The 25,222-nt window shown below is 35.5% G+C and overlaps 1 protein-coding gene across 3 annotated transcripts in view; it reads left to right on the top strand.

Annotated features, from left to right (window-relative positions):
* Nucleotides 1-612: 612 nt before the first annotated feature.
* Nucleotides 613-25,222, top strand: part of LOC145666736 (uncharacterized) — a 101,166-nt gene continuing 76,556 nt past the window's right edge. For 2 of the 3 annotated variants that reach the window (XM_081734271.1, XM_081734270.1), the window contains exons 1-4: nucleotides 613-779; nucleotides 22,434-22,546; nucleotides 24,166-24,351; nucleotides 24,850-24,985. In XM_081734271.1, coding sequence (XP_081590397.1) covers nucleotides 730-779; nucleotides 22,434-22,546; nucleotides 24,166-24,351; nucleotides 24,850-24,985 — 485 coding nt within the window. In that variant the 5' untranslated portion in view covers nucleotides 613-729. The remainder of the gene's footprint in view (nucleotides 780-22,433; nucleotides 22,547-24,165; nucleotides 24,352-24,849; nucleotides 24,986-25,222) is intronic. The other variant, XM_081734272.1, reaches the window with a different exon arrangement.

Genomic DNA, 25,222 nt, shown 5'->3' with positions numbered 1-25,222 from the left:
GTTTATGGACCTGAATATGAGAATATTATTTTGAATTATAATAATATGAACATCACGAAAACGTCCCGATTTGAAAAAATAAACATAATACATATTTGACTCATTTACTGCACGAGGGAATCAAGTCTTTCTTTGAGATCTCTATCTAAAGCCTCTTTCGAAGTTTAAAATATGCATGTCCACATATTGTAAATAGAACTCTTATAATGTAAAAAAGTATTAACTTTTCCATAACTCGTTAATCTAAAAAAAAATAAATAAATAAAAAAAAAACTTTTCCATGTAAGTGTACCATACAAACTGTATGTCCCTTTTTCTCACCACTTCGGCAATTGGACTTGATTCCCTTGTGTACTGAACGCCACACAGTTCACTTACGTTGCGTGTAATCATAATGAGAAAACTATAGCATTGACCCTCATCTTGTGTTATGGTAGTAATGACCTATATTCTCTTTTCCTGTATCTTATCATTTTGCCCACATGCTGAGCAAAGGAAAAAAATTTGGAAATTAACATGTGGGTAGATGTTAGAAAGAACTAACGGTTAAAGAGTAAGAAGAGTAGTAGGAAATGTTATTGGTCCTTCACTCGTAAACGAAAAGTATGCTGAGAATATTTAGTGTACATGGTGTTGGTGTATTACTGAGTTTTTGTTATTTAAAACTTGATTGGTACATATCAGAATCATAATATATTCCCTACTTCAAGTTAATCATTTGTTCATAGAATGAACGTGCTGAATCTGGCTTGTCTTCTACTGGTATCTGTCCAGGGAATGTAAGTAATTGCTCTAATACTATATTTCAGTAAAAATTACGTAGTATATATTTTGTTGAAATCAGCTAGAGGCCAGTAGCGTAGAATGTTTGGAGGAACGATTCACACTATTTCTACACACAAGTTTAATTTAATATTTAAGTTCTAAGGAGGGGCCGCGATAGCTCTGTGGTAGAGAGCGTTCACCTTTGGGGCGTGAGGTACCATGTTCGATCCCAGCTCGCGCCAAGTGAACTTTATGGTGGACGAACACCGTGTGCATAGGTTTTCTCTAGGTTCCCCGTTTCCTCCCACTTTTTCTTCATTCCACCATTTCATCATTTCTCATCATCATAGTCTCCTTTAGCCTAGCTGGCATAACCGTGGGAAGAAAAACTGAAATATTTCATTTTTTTCTAAGGACATCCGGTACGAAGTCGTTGCTTGTACCAGGAGCGTTATTTTGCCCACTCCCTCAGGATTTGAGAATCAAATGCATTTTTTTAAATGTATACTAAAATACTAATAAAAAACGTTAAACTCTTATGTCGGTGGAAAATTGGCAAAATCTGAAATGGCGCTAAGGGGGGGGGGGCGGTAGCTCAGTGGTAAAGCCCTTACCTCTGGTACTTGGGGTTCCTGGTTCGACTTCTGCCCAAGTAAGTTTGTGGTGGACAACATCGTGTCTGTTTGTTTTTTCGGGGTACTTACGTTTCCTCCCTTAATTTCAATTCTGGGAACCAATTCTTCCATCATCATTCACTTTCCTTAATCATCCGTCTCCCTTAGCCTAACGGGTATAATCGAGGGACATTAAACTAAAAGATTTCATTTTAGTTTAGTTTTTGAAATGGTGCTACTAGCTTGTACATTGGAAACATTAAATACGGGGTATTAGAGGAATTTTCGAAAGAAAGTTAACAAGGTCTTAAAGGGCATAACCCAACATTCGTCTGGTGAAGCTGAAGAAAAAAGAAAGAAGTTATAAATCTCTATTAGAGTTTTCTTTTAGTTGTCGAATAAAAAATTATATTATTATAATCATTTTTGTGCCAACTTTACCGTTAAAAAGAATGTGGGTAATTCCCGAAATCTGGTGATTACATGTTATTGGAACACACTTTTGATCCGAACATTTATATATGATACAGGCGAGGTAATGGGGCGTTATAAATATCCATGTGCCATTTTCACTATTGTAAAGAATAATGAAGTGTCGTAAGCAGTGATAACTTCAGAAGATAGCCCTGGGAGAAATTCCCCCAGTAGGAAAGGCGGGCCTCATGGTCCCAAGCCGGGTACATTGAACGGGTAACGTTCATAAAATCTAGCATATCAGCACAAGCCCTAAATTGTAGGTCTTATGTCGTTTAGGGATTGTGCCTGTTCCATTTACTTAATTTAGTTCTGAAATTTTCCACCAACACACAGAACTGCCAAAGTACAATAACTAGTTACCATAATGCTGCAATGAAGGTAGCTAATTCCAATGGCAAGAGCTACTAAATACTAAAAATATAATTCTGCAGTTATGTATCAATTATATCCAAGTCATTTTAAAATATAAATTTCGTTAATAAAACAAAAACTGACTTCGTAAAGAGGTAGTGGAAGTCTCACCAAAAAGTAATATACTTTCATATGTCATATTTGTCAATGGACTGTGTCGTCAGAAAAAGTGTATATCTCTAAAAGAAAAAAAAAAGTTGTACCTAAGCCCATGCCATCGTAAAAATTACCGTAATACCTTTTAGATGAAGTACACTCTCTTCATTGTAGTATAAATCAATACTTTCCATTGGGTCTCGTTAGCTCGATGACTGAGCGTTTATCTTTTGTTCGTGGAATCCGTGGTTCGATCCCAGCTCGCGCCAAATGGGCTTTGTGATGGTCAAACACTGTATGCATAGATTTTCTCAGGTACTCCTGTTTCTTTCCACTTTCTTCATTTATTTATCATCACCGTCACCTTTAGCCTACATGACAGAATCGTGGGACGTAAAACTGAAAGATTTATTTTCCTTTTCTTTTTTAAAACAAAAGGAGAGTAAAACAATTTATCGGAATACATGTAAGTATCACTTCCAAGTCATTTTTTGGTTTCAGAAAATTTTTTACGATCATCATTGGTGAAGATATGAACCCGAAGATACATTCGTTTAAACCCCACCCAAGGCAAGCCCTAGACAATTTGCCGCCCCGTGCAATGGCATCATTTTCCGGCCCCTTTCTCCACAAAGGAAAAAATCTTAAAAGTTACGGTTTTAAGTATGCTACCCTATAATAAACAACGAAGGGGAGGGAAACAGTATTCGCACTCAGAAAGACCTAAACATTGCAATCTCCTGGTGTCTGTTTTTTTTTTCTTTAAATAATAATCTATTATGTTAATGAAAGATAAAGCAAACACACCTGTAGAGGAAAGATGGTAATCCTTTTTATAGAATTCAATATCGAGCTTCAATCTTAATATATCAACTTGCAATTTCAGTGTAACTAGCTCTTTTATCTTTATTTCTTGATTTTCCTTCTACATCTGTTAAAAAAAATTAAAATCGTGACAAAGACAAAACTAGTTTTCATATCAAAACTGTGATAACTAACTAAATGGAACAGGTGTTGGCTATTGTTCACGAATTTACTTTTTGTATTTGACAACAATCAATCAATTCATGCTGGGATTTGTTTGACCATTTGCTTTAGCACTGTCCATGTGACCTTAAACTAATGTGGCCTAAACATGATTTATAAATGTAGTATTTAAATGGAAGGTCAGCTTAGTAAATGGCGTATTCGGTTGTGAACAGACGTTGGGGGAGATGGATGAAATTCAACTTAAATGTAGAAGACTATGTAGATTGTATTTCCGTAAAGCGAATTGTCCTACAATGAGTAGAACATACCGAAAAGAGCACGAAACATAAACATTAATGTCAACGGAAAATCAATGGAAAACAAATAATTCCTCCACTTATCTCAGAAATCAAAAGCGAGACAATATAGATTCTATATTTCAAAAGCAAATTGTCCTAAAATGGATGGAACGTAAGCAAAAAAGCACGAAACATTAACATTATTGTCAATGGAAAATCAATGAAAATAATTCTTCCACTTGTCTCAAAACTTAAAAGAGGAAGACGGCTGAAAATCAGTTTAAATATAGAACAGACTATGTAGATTCTACATTCTAAACAAAAATTGTCCTAAAATGGGTGGAACATAATCAACAAAATCACGAAACATGAACATTAAAGTCAATGGAAGAATCAGTGAAAAAAAAAATAATAAAGTCCTCCACATATCTCAAAAACTATAATAAGGAGATGGCAAATTAAAAGCTTATTACAAAGACATAATGAAAAGCTTAAAAACGATGCATAGCACGTAAAGTAAATATGGATAGAACAATGTCAAAAGTCAACTTGTTTGAGTAAAATCAATAATAATGATAAAGTATATGCATCTTCTTCGAATTACCCAGGGCACCCCACACGGAGGTTACGTGCTTGAAATATCTCATATCTTGATTTGGAATCTCCAGACTTGATTTAGCACACAACGTGACTTTTGACCTGATCACGTGACAGTCTGGTCCTTATGGCAAACTGGATAGGCCCTTTCACTATCATCATTATCAAGTCTGTTTCCAACAAGAAATATTTATTGTAAATAATAATTATAGTTATGACAGATTTTGACGCCCCTCGAAACTTACCGCCCCTTGCAAATTCACGTGTTGCACATATTGTAGAACCGGCCCTGACGCCACCCCATCCCACCTCTTCCGAATTTCACCAAAAATAGTCTCTACCGTCAGCCAGGGGCGTCTCTAAGATATTTTATAGGCCTACCCTAGGCGAAAAACATGTGTGCGCCCCCATAATCTCTTCCCTCAAACCCAAACCAAAGTGTAACCTTGTCATCTTTGACATTTTTACCACATCATCACATCGTTACCACTTGTTTAAGCGTAAAATTAAATAAAATTTACCCCCAATGCCTCTCTCTATGGTATTAATAAGTAATGTAGACTGTAGGCCAATTATTTAAAAAAAAAAAAAAAAAAAAACATTTTTATTGCTGTGGTATTTGGAATGAAATTTTACAAATATAACTACAGGGCAACACAAAATTATAGTTTTATTATAATGTAAACCATGTCGTTGTCCATTGTAAATATAAAACAACATGATTAAGACAAAGCAAAGATGAAGTTCCTTAAATCACTTTTAGTTATTTTTTATTTGTGTAATTATTCTGTCAAAAGCTGAGTGGATTAAAAATGTCCACGTCATTAGTTATCTGATTATATAAATTTGGTGCTCAGTGAAAGAAGGACCTTTGAATAATCGACAGTCTAGGGCGAGAAAGATGGAAGAGATGAGTATGGTGCTACACAGGTAGGAATGTGAAGGGATAATTCTTGAAGTAGGGCTTCAGACCTTAAGTTTCCATTGACTACCGTATGTAGAAACTTTAGGTCAGTGACATTTCTGCGAGCATCCGGAGTCTCGATATTCAGATAATGCAGGAGATCTTCTTTAGTCATAGAATGAACAGGGGGAACACGGAAACGTGATATGGCCAGATAGATGTTTCCCCGCTCCATATGAGTGGACAGTAATCTATCTTGGGTGATCGCATTTTTCATTAACTTCCTCCTCCTAAATGTGTGGGGCACTTGGGCATGTACGTTTTGGCTTATGTTGATAATCCGCACGTTAAAAAATGCCTGCGGCCGCCTAGGTTGTCTATATGGACAAGCCGGCCCTGACGTCAGACCCCCATTTCCGCCGAAATGGTCACAACGAAGTTAGTGTATCGTTTGTGAACTTTATACACGTTTGTACTGGCAAAACTGTCGTTTGTGTACAACAAGAAGTGTGAGATAATGGCGTATCTTGTTTAGGCGATAGCTCCTCTACCTCCGCGATTGTCACCGAAATGGTCTCAACCGTGAATGGATAGTTTGTGCACGGTTTGGCTTTGTTCCAAACTGTATGAGTTCGTGTTAACCATTGAAATAGAAAGAGAGAAGACTTCTTGTAAAACCACTGCTACCACAAAATGTACAGGAACAGGATTACAACTTATTTACCTCGTACATTTCGAGCATTGTTACAGGGGATAAGATACTTGGCCATTCGCGGCATACTGTTTTGTCTCGCAACCCATAGCTTGTGTCGCAAAATTTTAGAATTTCAATGTAAATTTTGTTTCATCTACAGGGTTTGTGTTAGTGTACACTTTATAAAACACATTATATATATATATATATATATATATATATATATATATATATATATATATATATATATATATATATATACCATGATGCCTTTCCTAATACGTTAAAATCAATTTTGAGACAGAGTGTATCAGTCAAAACCTGCAACGTTAGCAAGTTTTCAATTTCGTATAGAAACTCTACTACCATTTATATTATTATTAATAAAAAATTGAATACGAGTGGCACGGTGTCTTGAGCGTTCGTAAAATGTGTCACCAGTTGAAAAAAACAAAGATTTGAAACCATTACCTTACATCTAGAGCTTGATTTAATGTTTTCCCGCCCCTAGGTCGAAAGGTATTTGGCGCCTCTTGTCTTAACGTACAAAACTTTAACACAATAGAAAATAAAAGAAACTTACAAAATATCGTGCATGCCTTTATTTCAGTTTTTGGTATTAATTTTAATGAATTGTCATTATGAATCTGTTCCAAAGAAAGATTCTAATTATTATAAATTTACATTTTTCTAAAGATAAAGTTTCAGAGAATGATTAGTTTTATTTTTGCTATCGTGCGACGATGGTATTGTGGAGATCATTAAAACGATCAAATTGTAGATTTCAACGGATTTACACTTTTTTATGGCCTCCACATGTCGTAAAACTGAGTTTTGAATGATCGTCTATCCGTCCGTCCATTCCGTGATGTAAATGTATTCACTCGGCTAAAGGTCATATTGTTCAACGTATCTTCATCAAATTTTAAAGTTAAGAATTTTATAAAATTTTTCGGGGGAGGTATGAATTTTCTTCCTATCCTCAAAAATAAGGGTAGTTTACTGAAGTATGAATAAAAAATGCTGCTTTCTCTAGAACGGCCGGGCGACGGTGGCTCAGTGGTAGAGTGCTCACCTCTGGTGCATGAGCTTCTTGGTTCGATCCCAGCTCGCGTCGCGTCAAGTGAGCTTTGTGTTGGACACACAGTATGCGTGTGGGTTTTCCCCGGACTTCTCTCATTTCCTCCCACTTTTTTCAAGCTACTATTTCATTCATTTCTCATCACCGTCTCCTTTAGCCTAGCCGGCATAAATGTGAGACGTAAAACTTAAAGAATTTCATTTTTTTTTTTTCGAGAACGGCACTAACAATTTTGTTCATATTCATACATCAATATTTCATTAACAATTCAATACTGTGGTGTAATATGGCATTTCTCTGGAAAATTCCAGAAGAAGTAATTTACTCCTGGGTTAAATTTTTCATACGATTTTCTCAAAGACGATTCGAGTGATTCTGTTTGTATTTTTAAATAAATGTTTCATTAATAACTTTACAATATCGCATAACCAACTTGTACTGGAAAAACTAAAAGTGGTAGTTTACTCTGGAGGATGAGTATATTCAGAAATATTCTCAAAAACATGTCAGGCAGTTTTATTTGTATTTTATTTTAAAAAGTTTCTTAATGCCCTGACTATATTAAATAACTCACTTGTCCTAATGAAATCCATAAGGTTTATGGATGGATGAGATTTTTCGGATTATTTTCTCAAAAATGACTCAGGAAGTTTATATATATATACAGTGAAACCTCTCTAAAGCGGACAGCCGTGGGGAATCAATAATTGTCCGCTATAGAGAGGTGTCCGCCTTAGGTCTTGATATTTTCTTACGTAAATTAGTAAAGATGGTAATATGCAATTAGTAACAATCTTTTTAGATGAATCATGTATTCACGAATATTACCAAAATGTTACTGTACCTGTATTGTCCTCTGCTGTTCAATACTCTATGTTCGTTGCACAAGATGGAAATAAGATATTATAGTTCTCTGCACTTTACACTTAAGTTTTCAGTATGTCGCTTTAATTTGTGGGTTAATTGCAGTCCAATAGTGTCTTTTTTTGTACCAATATGCGTACCCGCGGGCAAAAACTACCGAACTTGTCTTCTGTTTGGTTATAGATTCCAGCAGGACAGTAGAATAACGTGTTATTCCAATCGACGGGGAACTGTCAATCACTTTTGTGTCTAAAACAGCTTGAGTGGGAGTGGAATACAAGCAAAGGACAAGAGAGTGTTGTTAAGAGTCGGTGGGACTCAAATGACCTTGACAAATCGAATATATCAGCCTTCCTCAGTTTCTCCTTGCAATACAAAGTGTTTCCTTATTTTGGCAACAGATGGGGTTGTTGCTGAAATGCCATCAAAGCAAATGGCACCCCTCCTTTCCTTCTTTACCCTGCATGTGGTCAACAGCGCAGCAGGGGGTGGTTACGGCTGCAAATGAGACAGAAGAGTGAAATTCCTTGTTTTGGCTAAAAGAGAAACAACTGAAGAAAAAATAAAGAGGGACCAACATGATATCAGCCCTCAGCCCCGTGTCTAGAGAGCCACTCAAATATCTATAACGGTCACAAACATATACCATAGAGAACTAAAGCACTTGTCGCCTGTCTCTTTCTCAAAGGATTCTACCTATGGTAAATAACAGAATAGTGCGGGAAGAGTCTGATATAAAATGAAGAACCATGCCAATATTAAAAAACAAAAACAAAATAAAAGGAGAGTCGATATTCTAATTTATTTAGAGCCTTCGTGGTTTAAAAAAACTTGGAATTGAAAGGCAGAAAACCCAGATAAAGATCTGAAATGTATTGACAATGTGACTCTTTTTTAGTGGAATCCATTTCCTTATTTTCTTTTCAAAATATGACCACCAGATTTACCCTCTCACCTTCACATTCGATTCCAGTGGCTGACCATCCTGAGTTCTTTTCTTATTACAACAGGAAAGAGCCGCAATGTTACATTCAGCCTTGGGGACCGGCTTAGAAGGACAGGAGGGAGCATATGCCCTGCTTGGTGTTGGTTTTTATTTGGGGAAATAGACCACTTCATTAACAACAGAATTAAAGATGTGTCACCTTCATCAGGAAGGTACACTCATGTCCAAAATTATTGTCGCATATCTATAAATATGTTGTTGTAGGAATATAATTTGACAACGAATTCATCCGGTATTTCTTATAATGTTAGTATGTGTACAATCGGCAGAGACATGTATGTGGCAAATTTCATGTCAAACGAGCAGTAAATAAGGACAATAAAACGAAAATAAAACTTTCGTGTCCATTTAGCAATATTTTGTTTTACTCATTCTAATTTTCGTATTTATAAATATTTTCCTATTAAATTTACCACATATACATTTCCCAATTGTATACATAGTATCAGTATTAAAAGTACCCAGCAAAATCATTATTACATTATACTCTTACAAGAAGACAGTTATAGATATGTGACAATCATTTTGGACATGAGTGTACAATGACGTAACAGGTGCTTGTTTCAAACATTGAATAAGTGTTCGTATAAATTGAACTTATTTCCTAACGTCATAGAACTAAGAACTGTTGCAGAGCGACGTAAGTCCGGTGACAATACAACATTCCATTGTTACTTTCATACTTTGCAATATATCTATTTATTTTAAAAGCAAATTTTAATATGTTTTTTATTTTCAACTTCTTTATCCTAAAATAAATAATAGTCTTTAACCAGCCCTGGTTTCCCTGGTTGCATATCACTTTAGGATTTGAAAAATGTGTCCAACGAATAAAATAATGATAAAACACCTTTTAAAGACAATTTGTTAATCAATTCGCACTAAAAAGTTAAAAATAATTTTGTTTATGCAAGACTAAATAAAAAGAATGGGGCGCGTCATTTTAAGAATTTATAAAGTAACTTTAAGCCTATGCATAAACAAAATTGTTTTTTACTTTTAAGTGCGACTTGATTAATGAAAGAATTTCTTTAAAATGTTTATTATTATCTTTTTTATTATTGTTAATGTTTCCATTCTTGGCATAGGGTGTATATTTTGGTAAGGTACCGTATGGTGCGTTTCTATACTACTAGGGTATATTAAAATTTAGTTTCCTATGCGTTACTACATACATTAAACAGCACTTTTTTTTTTTTTTTAAGAATTACTACCGAATATAGAGTGTTTCTTCGCTAATAAGAGGGAGACAGATTGAGGGTACCAAACACCCCTACCGTTGATTGAGAAATATTTAGGTGTCGACACTGATGAGCAACATCTACATTTGAATTTGAATGTTTTATGGGCTTTAGACAATTGATTCAGACCGGGATACATGGGGGACGGAATGTTGGAAGCAAGTAGTCCAGTCCCTAGTTTGAATACCTGGAATGAGTAAGGACTTTTCCCCCCTTGGTAAAACCTGCCAGAATTGGAAGCAATATCAAAGAAACACTGCTTCGAAAAGAGAGAGAGCAAACATGCATAAATAGATAGTCAGAGTCGGATTTAGGTTTAGTGGGGCCCCAAGCTGTTTAAAGTAATGGGGCCTTTTATGTGTCCAGATGAACATAGGCACCCTACATACAGAAATAAAGAAACTAAAGATAATTTAGGAAGCAGACTAGCAGAAGAAGCCCCATTAATTACATGAAGACCCATGAATGTAGGCTACACAATAGGAAGCACTGTTGCTACGTATATTTAAATTATTTTTTTTTTTTAATTTTCTTATATTGTAGAAATGTATATCCAGTTTTTCTTTAGATTTTGGAGCCCCTCCCCCCAAGAGAGCGGGGCCCTAAGCTATAGCTTGTTTATCTCATACGTAAATCCGGCACTGTAAATAGTATACATATACAGGCGCCGATCCAAGAGTGGCTATAGAGGCTATAGCACCCTCCCCTTGACGCTCAGATATACACTGGATAAAATGGGCTTCAATTCTGTTTAATTTGGATAAAGAGGCAAACTATGGTTTAGCTCCTCCCTTGATCATATCCTGGATCCGCCACTATATATATATATATATCAAGGCTGGCCTTGGACCGATTGCTTCCAATCAGGCCCCGCGCTAGAGTCGTCTACTCTACTGCCCAGTCTAATCTACTCTCCAGTACTGTTTTAACAGTATATTAAGCTCAAAGCAAACAAGTGTGTTGTGGTCCCTATGACTAAATTTTGCTCCTAATACATGCCATTATGTTCGCGAGGCCCCCAGTCAAATGAATCTGTTCTGCTACTCTCGGTTATCAAGTACACACAACAGCATATTACAATACAGGTATATCCATGGACTCCACAAGGAAAGGTATTCAGTGACGACGCCAGCTTTGAGTTCTTAGGGGGGCAAAGGAGGGGCAGATACATTTTCGGGGAGGCGGCTATTTGCCATACCGAAAATGACATATTTATTACGTTTGACTTATTTTACATTACATTGTGTATTCCGTTGCTGTTTTCATATTAGACTTATATGATTATAAATTAAACTTATTTCAAGTAAAATTTGTAACTAACAAATAAGTAACGTCTGCACATGAAATATTTTTCAATGAAAATTTGAAGCCTAAACATAAAGTGAATTACTTTCGCGTATGCAACAAGTAACACATGCATCTAGTACTACAATGCTACGTCTCTCTCTCTCTCTCTCTCTCTCTCTCTCTCTATATATATATATATATATATATATATATATATATATATATATATATATATAGAGAGAGAGAGAGAGAGAGAGAGAGAGAGAATTTACTAGGAGCTGCTGAAAATGTCGTAGTGCAATCCAGAAGGAGTGTAGGTACTAGGTAGAAAAATGAAACCGTCGTTTAGAAAAACATATCTCTGTATGTACCAGTGGCGTGCCGTGACTTTTCTCACAGGGGACTAGGTTCGAAGAGAATGTGTGCTGTAGAGTGGAGGTCCTGAGTAGTATTGTTGACACCAAATAACACAATTTATGTTTCTGTAAATGCTTCTTCTACCAAGCCTCTTTCTTTCAAGAAATGGATAATTTCAGTCACAGTTTTATTTGAAAAATCTAAGAGTCTGTAAACCTATATTAATTCACTCCGCAAATTGTTAAAATTAAAAATAAAAACTCCCGTAAATTGATTTAAGGATCAAAAACAAGCAATCAGGAAATCGAGATTTCAAGCACTGAAAATTCTTTAAATCTAACAACTCAAGAAATTGTAACTCACTGAGATCTTGAAATCACAGTATCAATAATGTCATTGGAGATACGCACATATTTAATTTCTGAATCTGTTGAGTCATCTACTTTACGTCTTTTATTAGAAGGTTCCCGTTGTCATCCAATTCTACTTTTCTATAAGTCTTCAAAATCGTTTCTTGCATTTCTAAGTTGAGATACCATCTTTTGTACTTTTTGGATGCAATATTTCACATCCAAGGTTTTCCTTTAAAGAATGTTGAATAGTATATCCGTGCGGAGAAATGCAAAATCGAAATCCTTCAATGATAACTCACACATTTTTTTTCTTTTTTGTAGTCATGAAAGCTTCGGTGTCGCAATTATCTGAATCTTCTACAATGTTCTCAGAACACCGTAAGAGTTCTATTTGATTTTCATTTACTGCATTCACAATTTTGGAATTGTAATTCCATCTTATAGTGGCAACCGTTGGAAATCGCTTAGTTACTTCTGATGCAGCAAGCGCGTTACAGCGTTTCGATGAATATGAAAAGAAATTTGGAATGCCATTTATTCTAAAAAATATTTTACATTCCTTGATGTGATTAACATACTGCGGAACAACGAGATTGAGTCTGTGATAATAGCAGTGTATGGTGAGTGCACTCAAACACCTTTTCACAAAAGATTGTAAACCGTTCAAATGTCCAGAAAATGTGGCAGCTCCATCCATAGCCTAGTGCTACAAGCTTTTGCTTACAATTAAAATGAGACAGAATTTGGAAAGCATGCTCACTTAGAGCAGTCGCAGTGCAATCACTAGTAACATCTGCAAAACAAATGTCTTTCATGAATTGCCGTTTTTCACGTACCGATTGAATGTTGAGAGATCTTTGCAATGTCCGTAGTTTTGTCAAACATTATTGCTGTAAAAAGTGTATTGTTTATTTCTGACTTAATTTTATCCAGAATTACTCACCAAACACATTTAATAATATAATTCTGAATTCTGTTTGACGTTCCTTTAAACACTCCCATGCTGTGAAGATGAAAAGTCAACATGGGCGGCCGAACGAGAGGGTAGGGTGGGGCCCGGACCTTCCTCTGGCTCACGAAAATGTATACGTAATATAGCAAGCCACGTATATTAAATACCAGAAATACCAGACGCAACATAACAACAAATGGAGATGGGCCCCTCCCTAGAAAATTTTCTTCAGGCGCCCCTGCAAGTCCATTTAGTGTCGTACTTAGAAAGTAACTGAATTACTTCAATATAATTTTCTTAATAAACAGAATCTTCCTGTTTGTTATGACTTCTAAATGATAGCTCTTGTTTAGACATAAAACAAGAGGAATAAATCAATCGGTTCATTAGTTCTCGGTTTGAATCAACTTCTGCATTGCTTGCTCAAATTAAAATCAATTCTGGTTTCCCGAAAATTTTCAATTTAGTTATTGTGGACAGGTGTGAGTAACATTTTTCTTGGCGCAACTTGGGTTTGTGAAAATTGTTCATGTCACAAAAGCCATCATTATTCCACACGTCCTTTTCTATGTGGAACAGAGTACAAGGCCAGCAATACAGTTTGTTTATTGTCTTACATGCAGTTAACTATTTTGAAGAAGCAAAATAATCCGTTTTGATATTATGTATATAATCTTTCATTTTTGTCTAAATGGAAATGCTTGGAGTTGTTCTACTACTGGTTATTATTTGTTGCATTTCTTGAAAATTAAGGAATTCAGTGGTCCAGAATACAAGACTGAAACGGCCGATCCCCGCCCCTACTGTCCCCTATACCAATTGAAGTAATATCACTGCTTGCGCCATCACTTTGCCACAAGGGACTCGATTTCTCCGACGAGTCCCCTTCCATACTTTATGCTTCGAGTCATTTGCAAAATATATTGATAATCTAAAAAGTTCACACTTCATACTGTAAATTTAATAGTGTTAAAACTATTAACTGTAAAAGCAAACGAGCATTAAATTCGCTTACGACAGAACGCCCATGCTTAGAGCTTAGACAACATAATATGAGGACTAGCTGACTGGACCCTGTTCCCTTCCCCGAGAAAAGCCGATTAAAACCCGAGCGTTTCCGATCTCCACTTCGCTGTCGCACCCAGCACACGGGTGCTGACTATAGTTGCGTCAGAACAATTGAAATAGTGATATTTTACAAAAATAGAGAAATACAAACAATGTTTTCGTTTTCTTTGGTATATATTTATTACAAAATACTTTAATTAAAATTCCAGGGGACTAGCCTAGTCCCCTAGTCCCCTTGACGGCACGCCGCTGGTATGTACAAATACACATTTTCATATTAATAATGAAATTCTTATTGTTTCTCAGGCCTCTGAAGTGATTATGTGTGCCCAAACAGATAATTTCACAAACATCCAGGTCCTAACTGTTATAACACTTTTGTTCCCCCAAGGAAAGTGACCAAAGTAAATTAATTAGGAAATCAGTGAAACACCACGGGACTCTCCACTGTTATATAGAGTGGTGAAGAAGTAAGTGGCTGAGTACAAACGTGGCGATTTCTCAACAAATTATACTTTACATCCAGGATGATTAAAAGCAATGACTCTTCCCGAAATCATGGATGCAATTTGTGACATTATTCTTGAAAATTGCAATATTTCAGCCAGTGGTGGATATAGCCCGGGGCCGGAGGGCCTAGGCCACCCCAGTTTTTCAGTGACAAAAATAATTTAAGCTATTATTTATATAGTCTTTAAAGTGTATAGTAAACTCACGATATATTTATTATAGTCTGAGGTCTGACTGCACTCCGCTTTCTCAATTCTTACCTTCTAAGCAAAACTTGTGTCAGAGATTGAGAGCATTTCTTTTGAACGCGTCGGTAGTATAATTCAGAATGGCTTGGGTATGCGCAAGTTCTCGGCATAATGGGTTCCCAAAAAATCTGTCAGGAGAATAAAAGAGTGACGGCATTAAGAGAAGTCTTCTTCCAATTTGACCGTAATGCTGATCAATTTCGCTCATGAATAGTAACCATGGACGAAATATGGTTCTACCACTATGATCCTGAAACGAAACAACAGTCAATGGAGTAGTAGCACTCACTTCTCCTTCGCCCCAAGAAGTTCAAGACACAGAAGTAGGTTGAGAAAGTGTTTGCAACATTCTTCTGGGATAAGTATGGAGTCGTACTCATAGACTACTTCCGCAACGGTCAATAATTTAATCCAGAATCTCTACATTACTTACAAAACTGAAAGAAAAATTCTAAGTTCAACACCACGGAAAATGAAAAGAGAGGAATTCTGTTCCTTCAGGAGAATACACCTGTCCATCAAGTCCCTGCAAACACAACTGACATTGCATAATCTAGGACTTCAGTGTCTAGACAATCATTCTTATTCCTCAGATTTAGTTCCGTCTATTACGTGTACTTATTTCCTAAACTTAAATAACACTTGAAAGGACGCCATTTTAGATCTGATAGGGGTAGTGCTACGAACAGTTGTGCGAGGAAATCTTCAGACTTTTTAACTTTTCTGCAAAAACTGGAGCACTGTACAAGATAGTATATTGACTCTCGGGGAAAGTGTAGAAGAAGTAAAATTTCACCATTCCACGTGGACTCCTTCTGGGTTGGGCTACGAATTTTTCAGCAGTTCCTAATCAATATGGTAGACGTCACGTCAGTACTTTGAAACAAAATAAGTATGGGAGCACTAGTATATACCAATTACCAACTAAAGATTAGCACTCTGACAATACGTTTTAATGGGAATCAATTTAATTCCATAAATTTATTATCATTTGCAGGAAGGGAAAACACAACTCTTTTTATCCCGTTCAAAAAAAATAAGCCCTGGTAGTTGCAAACTAAACTGTTATAAGCACATCATCTGAATAGTGAAAGCTGAGAATAATGTTTCAGAAAAAAGAAGTATAGAACCTTTAAATAAAACAAAATATGAAACTGAAAACTTAAAACCTGGATAAATATAAACAAGTTACGTAACTGGTTTTACCTTTCTTTTGTTTCCAATCGAAGTTGATCCAATAAGAAGAAAACAAATCAACCAAATCTAGTATTGTTCGCTAGGCACAATAATTAAAAATCATAAGAAAGAAGTATAACTAAAATTTACCTCAAAAGGCGCTAAATTAGAAAACAGAAATATGTGTGCACACCCATACGCTCAAAGAAGAAAGCTTGAGGAGTAATCTACCACGTAGTAAATGCATGGAAAGTAGACTACAATTTGACAATGAGATTGGTTATGATACTGATATAAAATACTACATGTAGAATGTTTAAAGATTGTAGAAGTCTGGGGGGCAGTCTAAGTGGCAGTCAGAGGGGCAGAAGTAGCTACTAGGGGGGGATCGCCCCCTTGCCCTTCCCTCTGGCGTCGTCACTGAAGGTATTGCATCTCCCTAACAAGTAAATGAATAGTTTATATTAAGTTTCCGGCATAAGCAAATATTTTCTGAATTTAATGCTGCAGTAGTTTCTTTAGTTTTTTTTTTATGTTTATAACTTCTGTTGTAAAAATAGATATTATGTCTAGGGAGTATCTTGCACACCCTAACACTCCCCTAAATTTCCTTACACACATCCCTGGGCATAAAAATATTGTTTTCTTTGAGTTTGTGTAAAAATGTATATCATTATTTTGGGTGCACACCCTTTTTATTTTGAACACCCCACTAAGTAAAAGTTCCTGGCGTTTTTACTGACTACGTCATGTGATACTACCGAGATGGTATCAAATAAATCAGCCTCAGTGCGAGCTCTTTGCATATCCTTTCTCTTATTATATTTATATTAAAAATTCAAAACCATAAGACAAACTCTGCCCTCTCCTGCGAAAAATCCCGTGGATTTTTTTTTCTTTTGAAAAATGAAGTCAGGAAAAGCGAATGTATACTAGTGCATACTGAATAGGTGGCTGCTTATGAAGGTTTGTGTTCTAACTAGAAGAATCCAATGGAAAATATGTCATTCATCTGCAATCAGTTCCTTGAAGTTTGTAATCCTCTCATCACCATATCATTTTGTCTACAGTCGATGACGATTTCAAGCGGATTATACCTTTCATAAGTGGCTACCTACGATGTTCGCACTGGCGTACATTAGGTTTTCCTGACTTAATTTGTTTTCAAAAAGATACAGCTGTTAAGGAATCTTTGAAACAACTAATTTATATCAATGTGCATTTCATTATGACTTGCAAATATAAACATATGGAAACATAGACTTCACCATTGTATTTCTTGTAAACTTCTAATTTGGCACAATTTGATACATTACATGACCCTTCCTATTAAAAAAAAAAGTCGAGCGAGATACAAGATGGCCGACTTCTAGATGGCTGCCATGATAAGCATACCTTCAAATAGATGTCTACTTCCCCCGGTGTCGGTTAATGTGGTTTTGGTTTTCACCCGTTTACCCGTTTTACAAATAAAACGAAATTTTCAAATTTAAAACTCATTGTTATGGCTTGTTCTGGTCAGTCAGGGTTTTTGCCACTGCGGCCATGTTTATGGACAGAAGCACTTTAAATTTTTCTTACGCTCGTTTCTTGATATTCTACATTTCTCTGCCAAGTTGGTCAAGAAACTAGATTTCGACATCGATAAGTTTACTTGTAAGAGATGAAAACTGGTACAGAACCTTCTTAAAAAATTGCGAAGCACAAGGGTGAAACATGTATTTTAAAAATTCATTCACTCTCTGTATTGACATTTGAGTTAGACCCTATATATATATAGAGGCTCTACAGACCTTGGTGCAAATTAGTTATAAACCCGGTGCCCCACAAAATGTTCCCAATCGGGCCCCGCACCACCTAAGGCCGGCCTTGATATATATAATACGTGTGTGTCTAGTATTGTACGATGGAAGCTGATGAAAGAGCTCTATATTATTCTTTCTTTTTTTTGACAGGTAAACAAAGAATATTTCGGAGATTAATCTACCCTAAAGATTATAATAATGCATCTTATCTTCTCTCTTGCATGTATATTCTCAGTCCTGCAGGAAGTTTTCATTTCTTTCTTTGAATAATAAACGAAGACTTTGGTTCTTCTTCTCCTTCACAAATCTTTGTCGAAAAGTTGACTTCCTAAATTACTTCTCATAGAAACCATCTAGAAATACACTGTACTGCTGAAACAGAAACCATCAACTAAAGAGGTCATAAATTTTGCCATTCCTCGTGTTTGAAGTTCCCGTTCTTCACAATGATTTCCTTCCTCCCGCCCCTGCTAAGAAGTTCAAAGTAGGTTTTCAAAAGGATTGGCTCCCGCTGAGAAGTAAAGTGGGATGAGGAATGACTATAGTGCCATCTAGCAGTTAGACGGCCAAGTACGTGAATACGAAAAAATCTGATTTCTGATTTCTGTAGATTCAATGATCAAGGATATAATTTCTCATCGATTGTGTAATGGATGTATTCGGAAACAGCGAAAAAATAGTACAGTAGCGCACAAATACAAAGATAGTACTCCATCCTCAAAAAAGTCCGAAGTTTTTAGCTCTTTTCCTTACTGTAAAAAAAAAACAGAAGACTTTTCCCCTTAATTTTGATCATTTTCTTATGGGAATTTGGATTATAATTATCTGTATTTATAAGAAGAAAATATCGCACAGAGTTCAAATTGCACCTTTAAAATGAGATGCATCATATTGAGTGAGCTATTGAGACATTTTTGCGAAACAACGAAATGAAACCACGATTTCCCCAAAAAATGGTTGAGATCCCATGTTAAATTGAACACCAATATTCCGGCCGCTGTGGCTCACTCCTTCTCCCTCTTAAACAGAGACTCTTTGTTTGGATTGCTGAGTAGACAGTTGAGGAGACAGGCTGTCACAATGCTTTCTTGGTGATATATTTTTACAATACTTATCAACTTATTTATACAGAAAATGTCCGTAATACGGAGGTAAATAATACCTATAAAGGACAGAAAAGACTGTCCGTGTCCGTAGTAGAGAGTGTCCGCTTTAGAGAGGTTTTCCATTATGTTTTATCCTATTACAGTGTTTGGGGATTACGGGAGGTGTCCGTTAGTAGAGGTTTCACTGTATATATATATATACATATATATATATATATATATATATATATATATATATATATATATATATATATATATATATATATATATATATATATATAGATATAGATATAGATAGATAGATAGATAGATAGATAGATAGATAGATAGATAGATAAACTTCGTAAACAAATATTTCACTAATAGTGTTGCAATGTTTCATTAATAAAGAAAATTGTTATGGCATAGGTTATTTCTCACGGAAAAAATAAAATCTCAGTTTAACGTCCCACGATTATACCCTGTATGCTAAGGGAGATGTCTGATTAAGGGAAGTGCATAATGATGAAAAATTGGGGGAATAAGAATGTGAGAAGTGGGAGCACTCTGAGAAACCCATGCACACGATGTTGTCTAGCACAAAATTACTTAGTCGGGGATCCAATCAGGATCCTAGGCCCCAGAGGTGAGCGCCTTAACCACTGTGCCACTCATACTGTTAATTTAATTTTAACTTCATATTGCTAGCTAGCATGTCCTTTGCAGACACTAAAATCAGCCTACCATTTACAATAGACGATATGCCGAACTATCAAACTAGGATCACCAGACCTGTACAGAAACCTGTGGTGCGAATTTCGTTCGAAACGGATGATGTACTGTATGTTGAACAATCTAAAGTGCTTTTCCACCAGTATATTAGTTTCACATCACACGCAGCAAATATGAAAGACATTATGCGCGGGAAGAAGTAAGAAAGTTGAACAGTTTTGAATTAGAGGGAAACATAGCACAAAGATGCAAGGTGTGTGCTGAGAGGTTTTCAGAAAAAGGGGAGGGAGTTATGTAGTATTCGTTGATTTAGAGAAAACCTTTTAGTTACTTAAACTAAGTAATCTAAAAGATGCTTGGAATGAAATGAAAGATCAAACTCGGAAGAAACTCGGAATATTGAACAAACTCGGAATATTGAACAAATCATTAAAAGTGAGAATTCAAGTATAGTGAAGTGAAGTATATGATATAGTATGGTGAAGTTGGAGGAAACGATCCACAAAAACTTTGCCTTTCAGTGATATTATTCACTATCTGGAAGAGTAATGAAGAAAATATTGATTAGGATCAATTTGGTAGAAACAAAAATACTAGAATTTTGTTTTTCATATGACATTTGTTGCGGAATCTGAATGACATCAGAAAAGATAGAGAAGAACTTTGAAACTGAGATGAAAATAAACACGAAAATGATGAAATCATGGTGGTTGGAATGATTGAAACTGTGACAATTATCGAAGTCTGAGCAAAGAAACTAGAATATGTAACTAGGTTTTATTATCTAGGTGATGTTAACAATGAAGATATTAAATATAAACGACAAACAGAAATCAATGTTGTAAATGTTAAAATATTTCACCATTGTAGCAATGAAAATGATTATTGTGGTGTTAAGAATGAGAAACGCACCATATGAATCACTGAATGAAGAATTACAAAAATGATTCAGTTGTAGAATATTGCATTTCGGCCACAGAGTCACAGAGCCGAAACGTGAACATTACGAAAGGGTAACAGAAAATATTGCACTTGGGGTCTCGGAAATTTGACTATTCAAGAGAATGAAAACAACTGATCAGGAATAATAAATGAATAAGGAGCGTGAGGAATAAAAGGGATAAAGAAACACAATGTAAAATAATTCAAAATATATTGAGACGTTGTTGGAGAAGAAATAGTATTCTCAGTGGTAGACAGTGTGATAGAAAGAAAAAAAGACAAATTCAGTAGCGAAATATAAAATTAATGTTCCTAAGGATCATAGTATATGGAAACATCAAACTCGTATGTAGCAAGAGATCTGGTACAATATTATGATTAATTGTTCTGGTGGAGGTAGAAACTGGATCCCGCTAGTTCATCCTTCAAATAGCTTTCTATTTACCTCATGATTTTCATGTAAATTTACTTGGGGGTCTAGAAACATTCTTTGATCTTATTGCCCCCCTCAATTTTAGCATGGCAGAGACGCCATTGGCAATTCTCGTATTAGATCTACTATCTTCTCCCATACTATTACCTTTCCATGTTTCCTCTAACACATGTACCAGTTCATGATTATATGTCTATACCACACGTAGAAGTTGAAACATTGATGATATAGTTTATATTACACCGAAGAAAAATTAATAAATAAGATATAAAATTTGAAGAGACGGGTAGGATGAAAATAAACGTTAGAAATACAAAACAGTGGTAATTGAAACGAAGCGATCTATATTAAATATCATAGTAGGAGGGGAGAAAATAAAACAAGTGAGGACATGAAGTGCGAAAGCAAAATAAAAGAAAGAAAAGCAATGGTGGAAAAAGCATTTAGGAAGAAGAAAAGTGTATTTTATTGCTCCTTGAATAAACAGTTGAGGAAAAGATTAATAAAACGGAGTTTCGGACTAATAATGTTGCACTCTATTATGCAGAAACTACGCAAAAGCGAAAAAAAATAGGCTTTTGATATGTGGATGCGAAGAATACAAAAATTGCGTAATGAACGGAAAATGAATGAGTAAGTCTTACGAGTAGTAAGGGACAAAGAACAACATTAGATATAATTAAGAGTCTTCATCCCGGCGAAATTAAAATACCGCTAATTTTACAGTAATTATGTGATATCTCCAAATAGATAAAAGATAATTGAAATATAGAACAAAAGCGCCCTAGACAATATTATTTTGCGTGAGGTACCGTTAGCACAAGTCACCTAGTGGCTTTCCGTTTTCAGCTGTTTAGAAATGCGAAAATAAATGCCGATTTTCAAAGTGGCTCGAAATCGAAAGCAGATAAGTGAGTCGTGATAACGGTTTCTTATGTAAAATAATATTGTCTAGGGCGCTCTTGTTCCACATTTCGATTATCTTTTATCTATTTGAAGATATCACATAATTACTGTAAAATTAGCGGTATTTTAATTTCGCCGAAATGAAGACTCTTAAGAAGAGAAAGAGAAGCTTGTTGGCTTCGAAGGAATTATATAATGGATGACGTGCTAAAAGGTACGACGGAAGGAAGAAGAGGGCTGGGCTAAAGGGAATACAGTTAATGGACGAAATTATAACAGAAAATTGCTACGTGAAGACGAAGAGGTTGGCTAAGAACCATAGTGAATGGAAGATCCTCAGCTTGCCGGAAGTGGCCTACCAGTACTCATAGAATACATATCATATTATGATGAAATAGTTTAGTATTAGCAAATATTTTTGCCAAATTTTGATAAATATTAGAAACTCTGGTGACCTATATTTGGTTATACTATTGATTAGAATCCTCTTTACATGATGCACTTACTGTTTTATTTATTTATTTATTTATTTATTTATTTATTTATTTATTTATATTACAGACAGGTGTCACTCCATACAGAGAAACCTCCTCAAAATCTCACAGACGTATGGACAACTGATTTGAATGCAAACTTTTACACAAATCAGTATTTTGAGAAAAGCAAGCAAATAGGTAAATATTATTTTGGTCTATTTCAATTAAAATATTTTAGTATGTTCTAACCCCTTAGTTATATGCAACTCAACTTACTTCTTGATTATCTTGTTGCCTAATATATTAGGATATTATTTTCATAAGACTTTGCAGAAATCATATTATTTTTAAAATTAATTATTAAAATTTATCAAATATTTTCAACGTAAGAACCTTCCTTGTGAATAGTCTGACACTAGCGAAAACCACATTGAAATATGACCAACGGTTCTCGTAATCGCGGACATACACTATACAGATCAAACTGAAACCCCAGTTTTTTAAGTTGGTTTTAAAAAAATACTATATTTAGAAAATAAGAAGTATATCGATAGGAAGTACATTGCGTGTTTCTTCGCACGTGGCCGAGAGAGCGGCGCGTTATCATTGTCATGAAAGCAGGCTGCAATAGGGCGCCCGCAAAAGATAACATTAGAACTAGAATATATTAAAATTAAATGTAAACTAAAACTTAAAATTAACGAACTAATAAATAGTATTAAAACTCTTAAATTTTTGCCATGGTGTTGTCATTAATTAATCCATCACAATGTACAATGACTGCATGAAGATATATTCGGAACTAACACACATATCAAAAGTACCGTACATGAAAAGCGTTCAGTCATCGACTACTGTGAACTTCGATGAAAAGCTTAGAAAAAAATAAAATCTTTGAGCTCTACGTCCCACGCTTATGCCGGCTAGGCTAAAGGAGAAAGTGATGATGAGAAATGAATGAAATAATGGAATGAAGAAAGTGTGAGGAAGGGAGAACCCCGAAGAAATCCACGCACACGGTGTTTGTCCACCACAAAGTTCACTTGGCGGAGGCAGGGTTTGAACCCGGGACTCCATGCACCAGAGGTGAACGCTCTACCACTGAACCAGATGAAAAGCTTAGAATATAGCCCACATCTTATTCCAACTCGTTATGTGCAGAATTTGTCGATATTGATTGAGCGACTGTCGTGTCCAACAACGAGAAGAAAATAAGATTTTTTATTTTCATTCAATTTCAGTTATATAAAAAAAAGATCAAGTGCATTATAGCAGTAATAATTGTGTTGTTTATTTATTTAATAATCACCAGATACAGCTCAGAGCCCATTTTATACTGGATATCTAACAACAACATTAACAATGGAAAGGATTTGGGAAGGTATCGGCAAGGACATGTTTAGTAGGTATCATACCGGCATTTATCTGGTAGGACTGAGGAAAACCCTGGAAAGTCTCAGTCAGGATTGTCGACCGCGGGAATCTAACCCACGACCTCCCAAATGTAAAGTCAACGCTCTACCACTTGAGCTACTTTCAGCTACTTCGCTGTTGTGTTTATGTATTCCAGTTTCAAGGAAATATGTAATTTTAAAATGTTCAGATTAAGGAAAGAAGGATCATTTAACGCTATTTCGTTCCACTTATATCACTTACCGACCCAAAGTGGACTGGGTGCTATTTGGAAGTCAATGTGTTCTCTTGACCACGAGCGAAAGAAAACGCACGGAATTTTAAACTATTATTTATATTATGATATGTATGTAAGGTATAAACAAAGACTATAAACTGCCAACTTTGTTTTAATAAATCTAAAGGAACCCCACCATTGCAAGGTCTCCAGGGGCCAATATTTGGATTTCCTCAAGATCTGCAGAGTAAATCTTGTCCAGAAAGCTCTGGAACAAATGGTCTGTGTTACTCAAAATATCAGTGCATCAAAAGAGGAGGGATTATAAACGGTTACTGCGGCTATGGATATACTAAAGGCTATTGCTGTAGTTGTAAGTATAGAAATTACATCTTTTCTCACATACTTGTCGTATGATTAATATTTTGATATTGTTCTTAGAATAACAACTTTTTCTAATCATCATCCCCATCATCATAAGAATTCTGTCACACTGCCATAACATTTACAAAAAAAAAAGAAAAGAAAAGAAAAAAAGAAAGAAAGAAACAAAAGAGCAGTGATGTATTGATAGAATTTTTGCTAGGTATATGCTCGAACTTTTTTTAAATATAGCGTAAACCCACCCTTATACTCTCCATTAAACTCTGGAGACAATTTGAGTTACATTAAATGAACTTTGCACCGTGATTGTGGTAAAAAGTTTGATTTTTCAGCTCAATTCTGGATTCAGTTTATAGTACAGTACATGCTTCTGAAGCAGCCATAAATATAAAACTTTAAATTATCTAAAGACGTCTTTACTTGTTGAATTGACATTTAAACTGAAAATAATTTGTGATCGACATATCGTCTTTTTTTTTTTTCTCAGTTGGTAAAGGATCTTGCGGAAGAACAACGTATGATATTGAGGCATATTTTCGTAATCCTGGTTACCCGGAGGCAACATTTGGACCTATCAATTGCGTTTTCAAGATTATTGCAAACATAGGTATATGCGGAATAAGGTAAATTAGATATTAAATTTAATTTAAACTTGTTTACAATATATTTGATTTGTATTTCGAGATAATAACAGCTTTGGTTTTTAAATATAATAGGCCTATTAGTGTATTTGTCTAATACTCATCACATAGAGAGGACCGTGCTGGCTCAGTGGTAAGACAGTGGGTGTATCCGAGTGGGCTGATGATCGTGAGGTGAAGCCAGAGATGTTCACCATCACGAGGGTGGCCTCTCGAGGG

This window comes from Thermobia domestica, chromosome 12, assembly GCF_964235325.1.
Source record: "Thermobia domestica chromosome 12, izTheDome1.hap1.1, whole genome shotgun sequence".
Taxonomy (NCBI): Eukaryota; Metazoa; Arthropoda; class Insecta; order Zygentoma; family Lepismatidae; genus Thermobia; species Thermobia domestica.
This window is presented reverse-complemented; position numbering and strand designations above follow the sequence as displayed.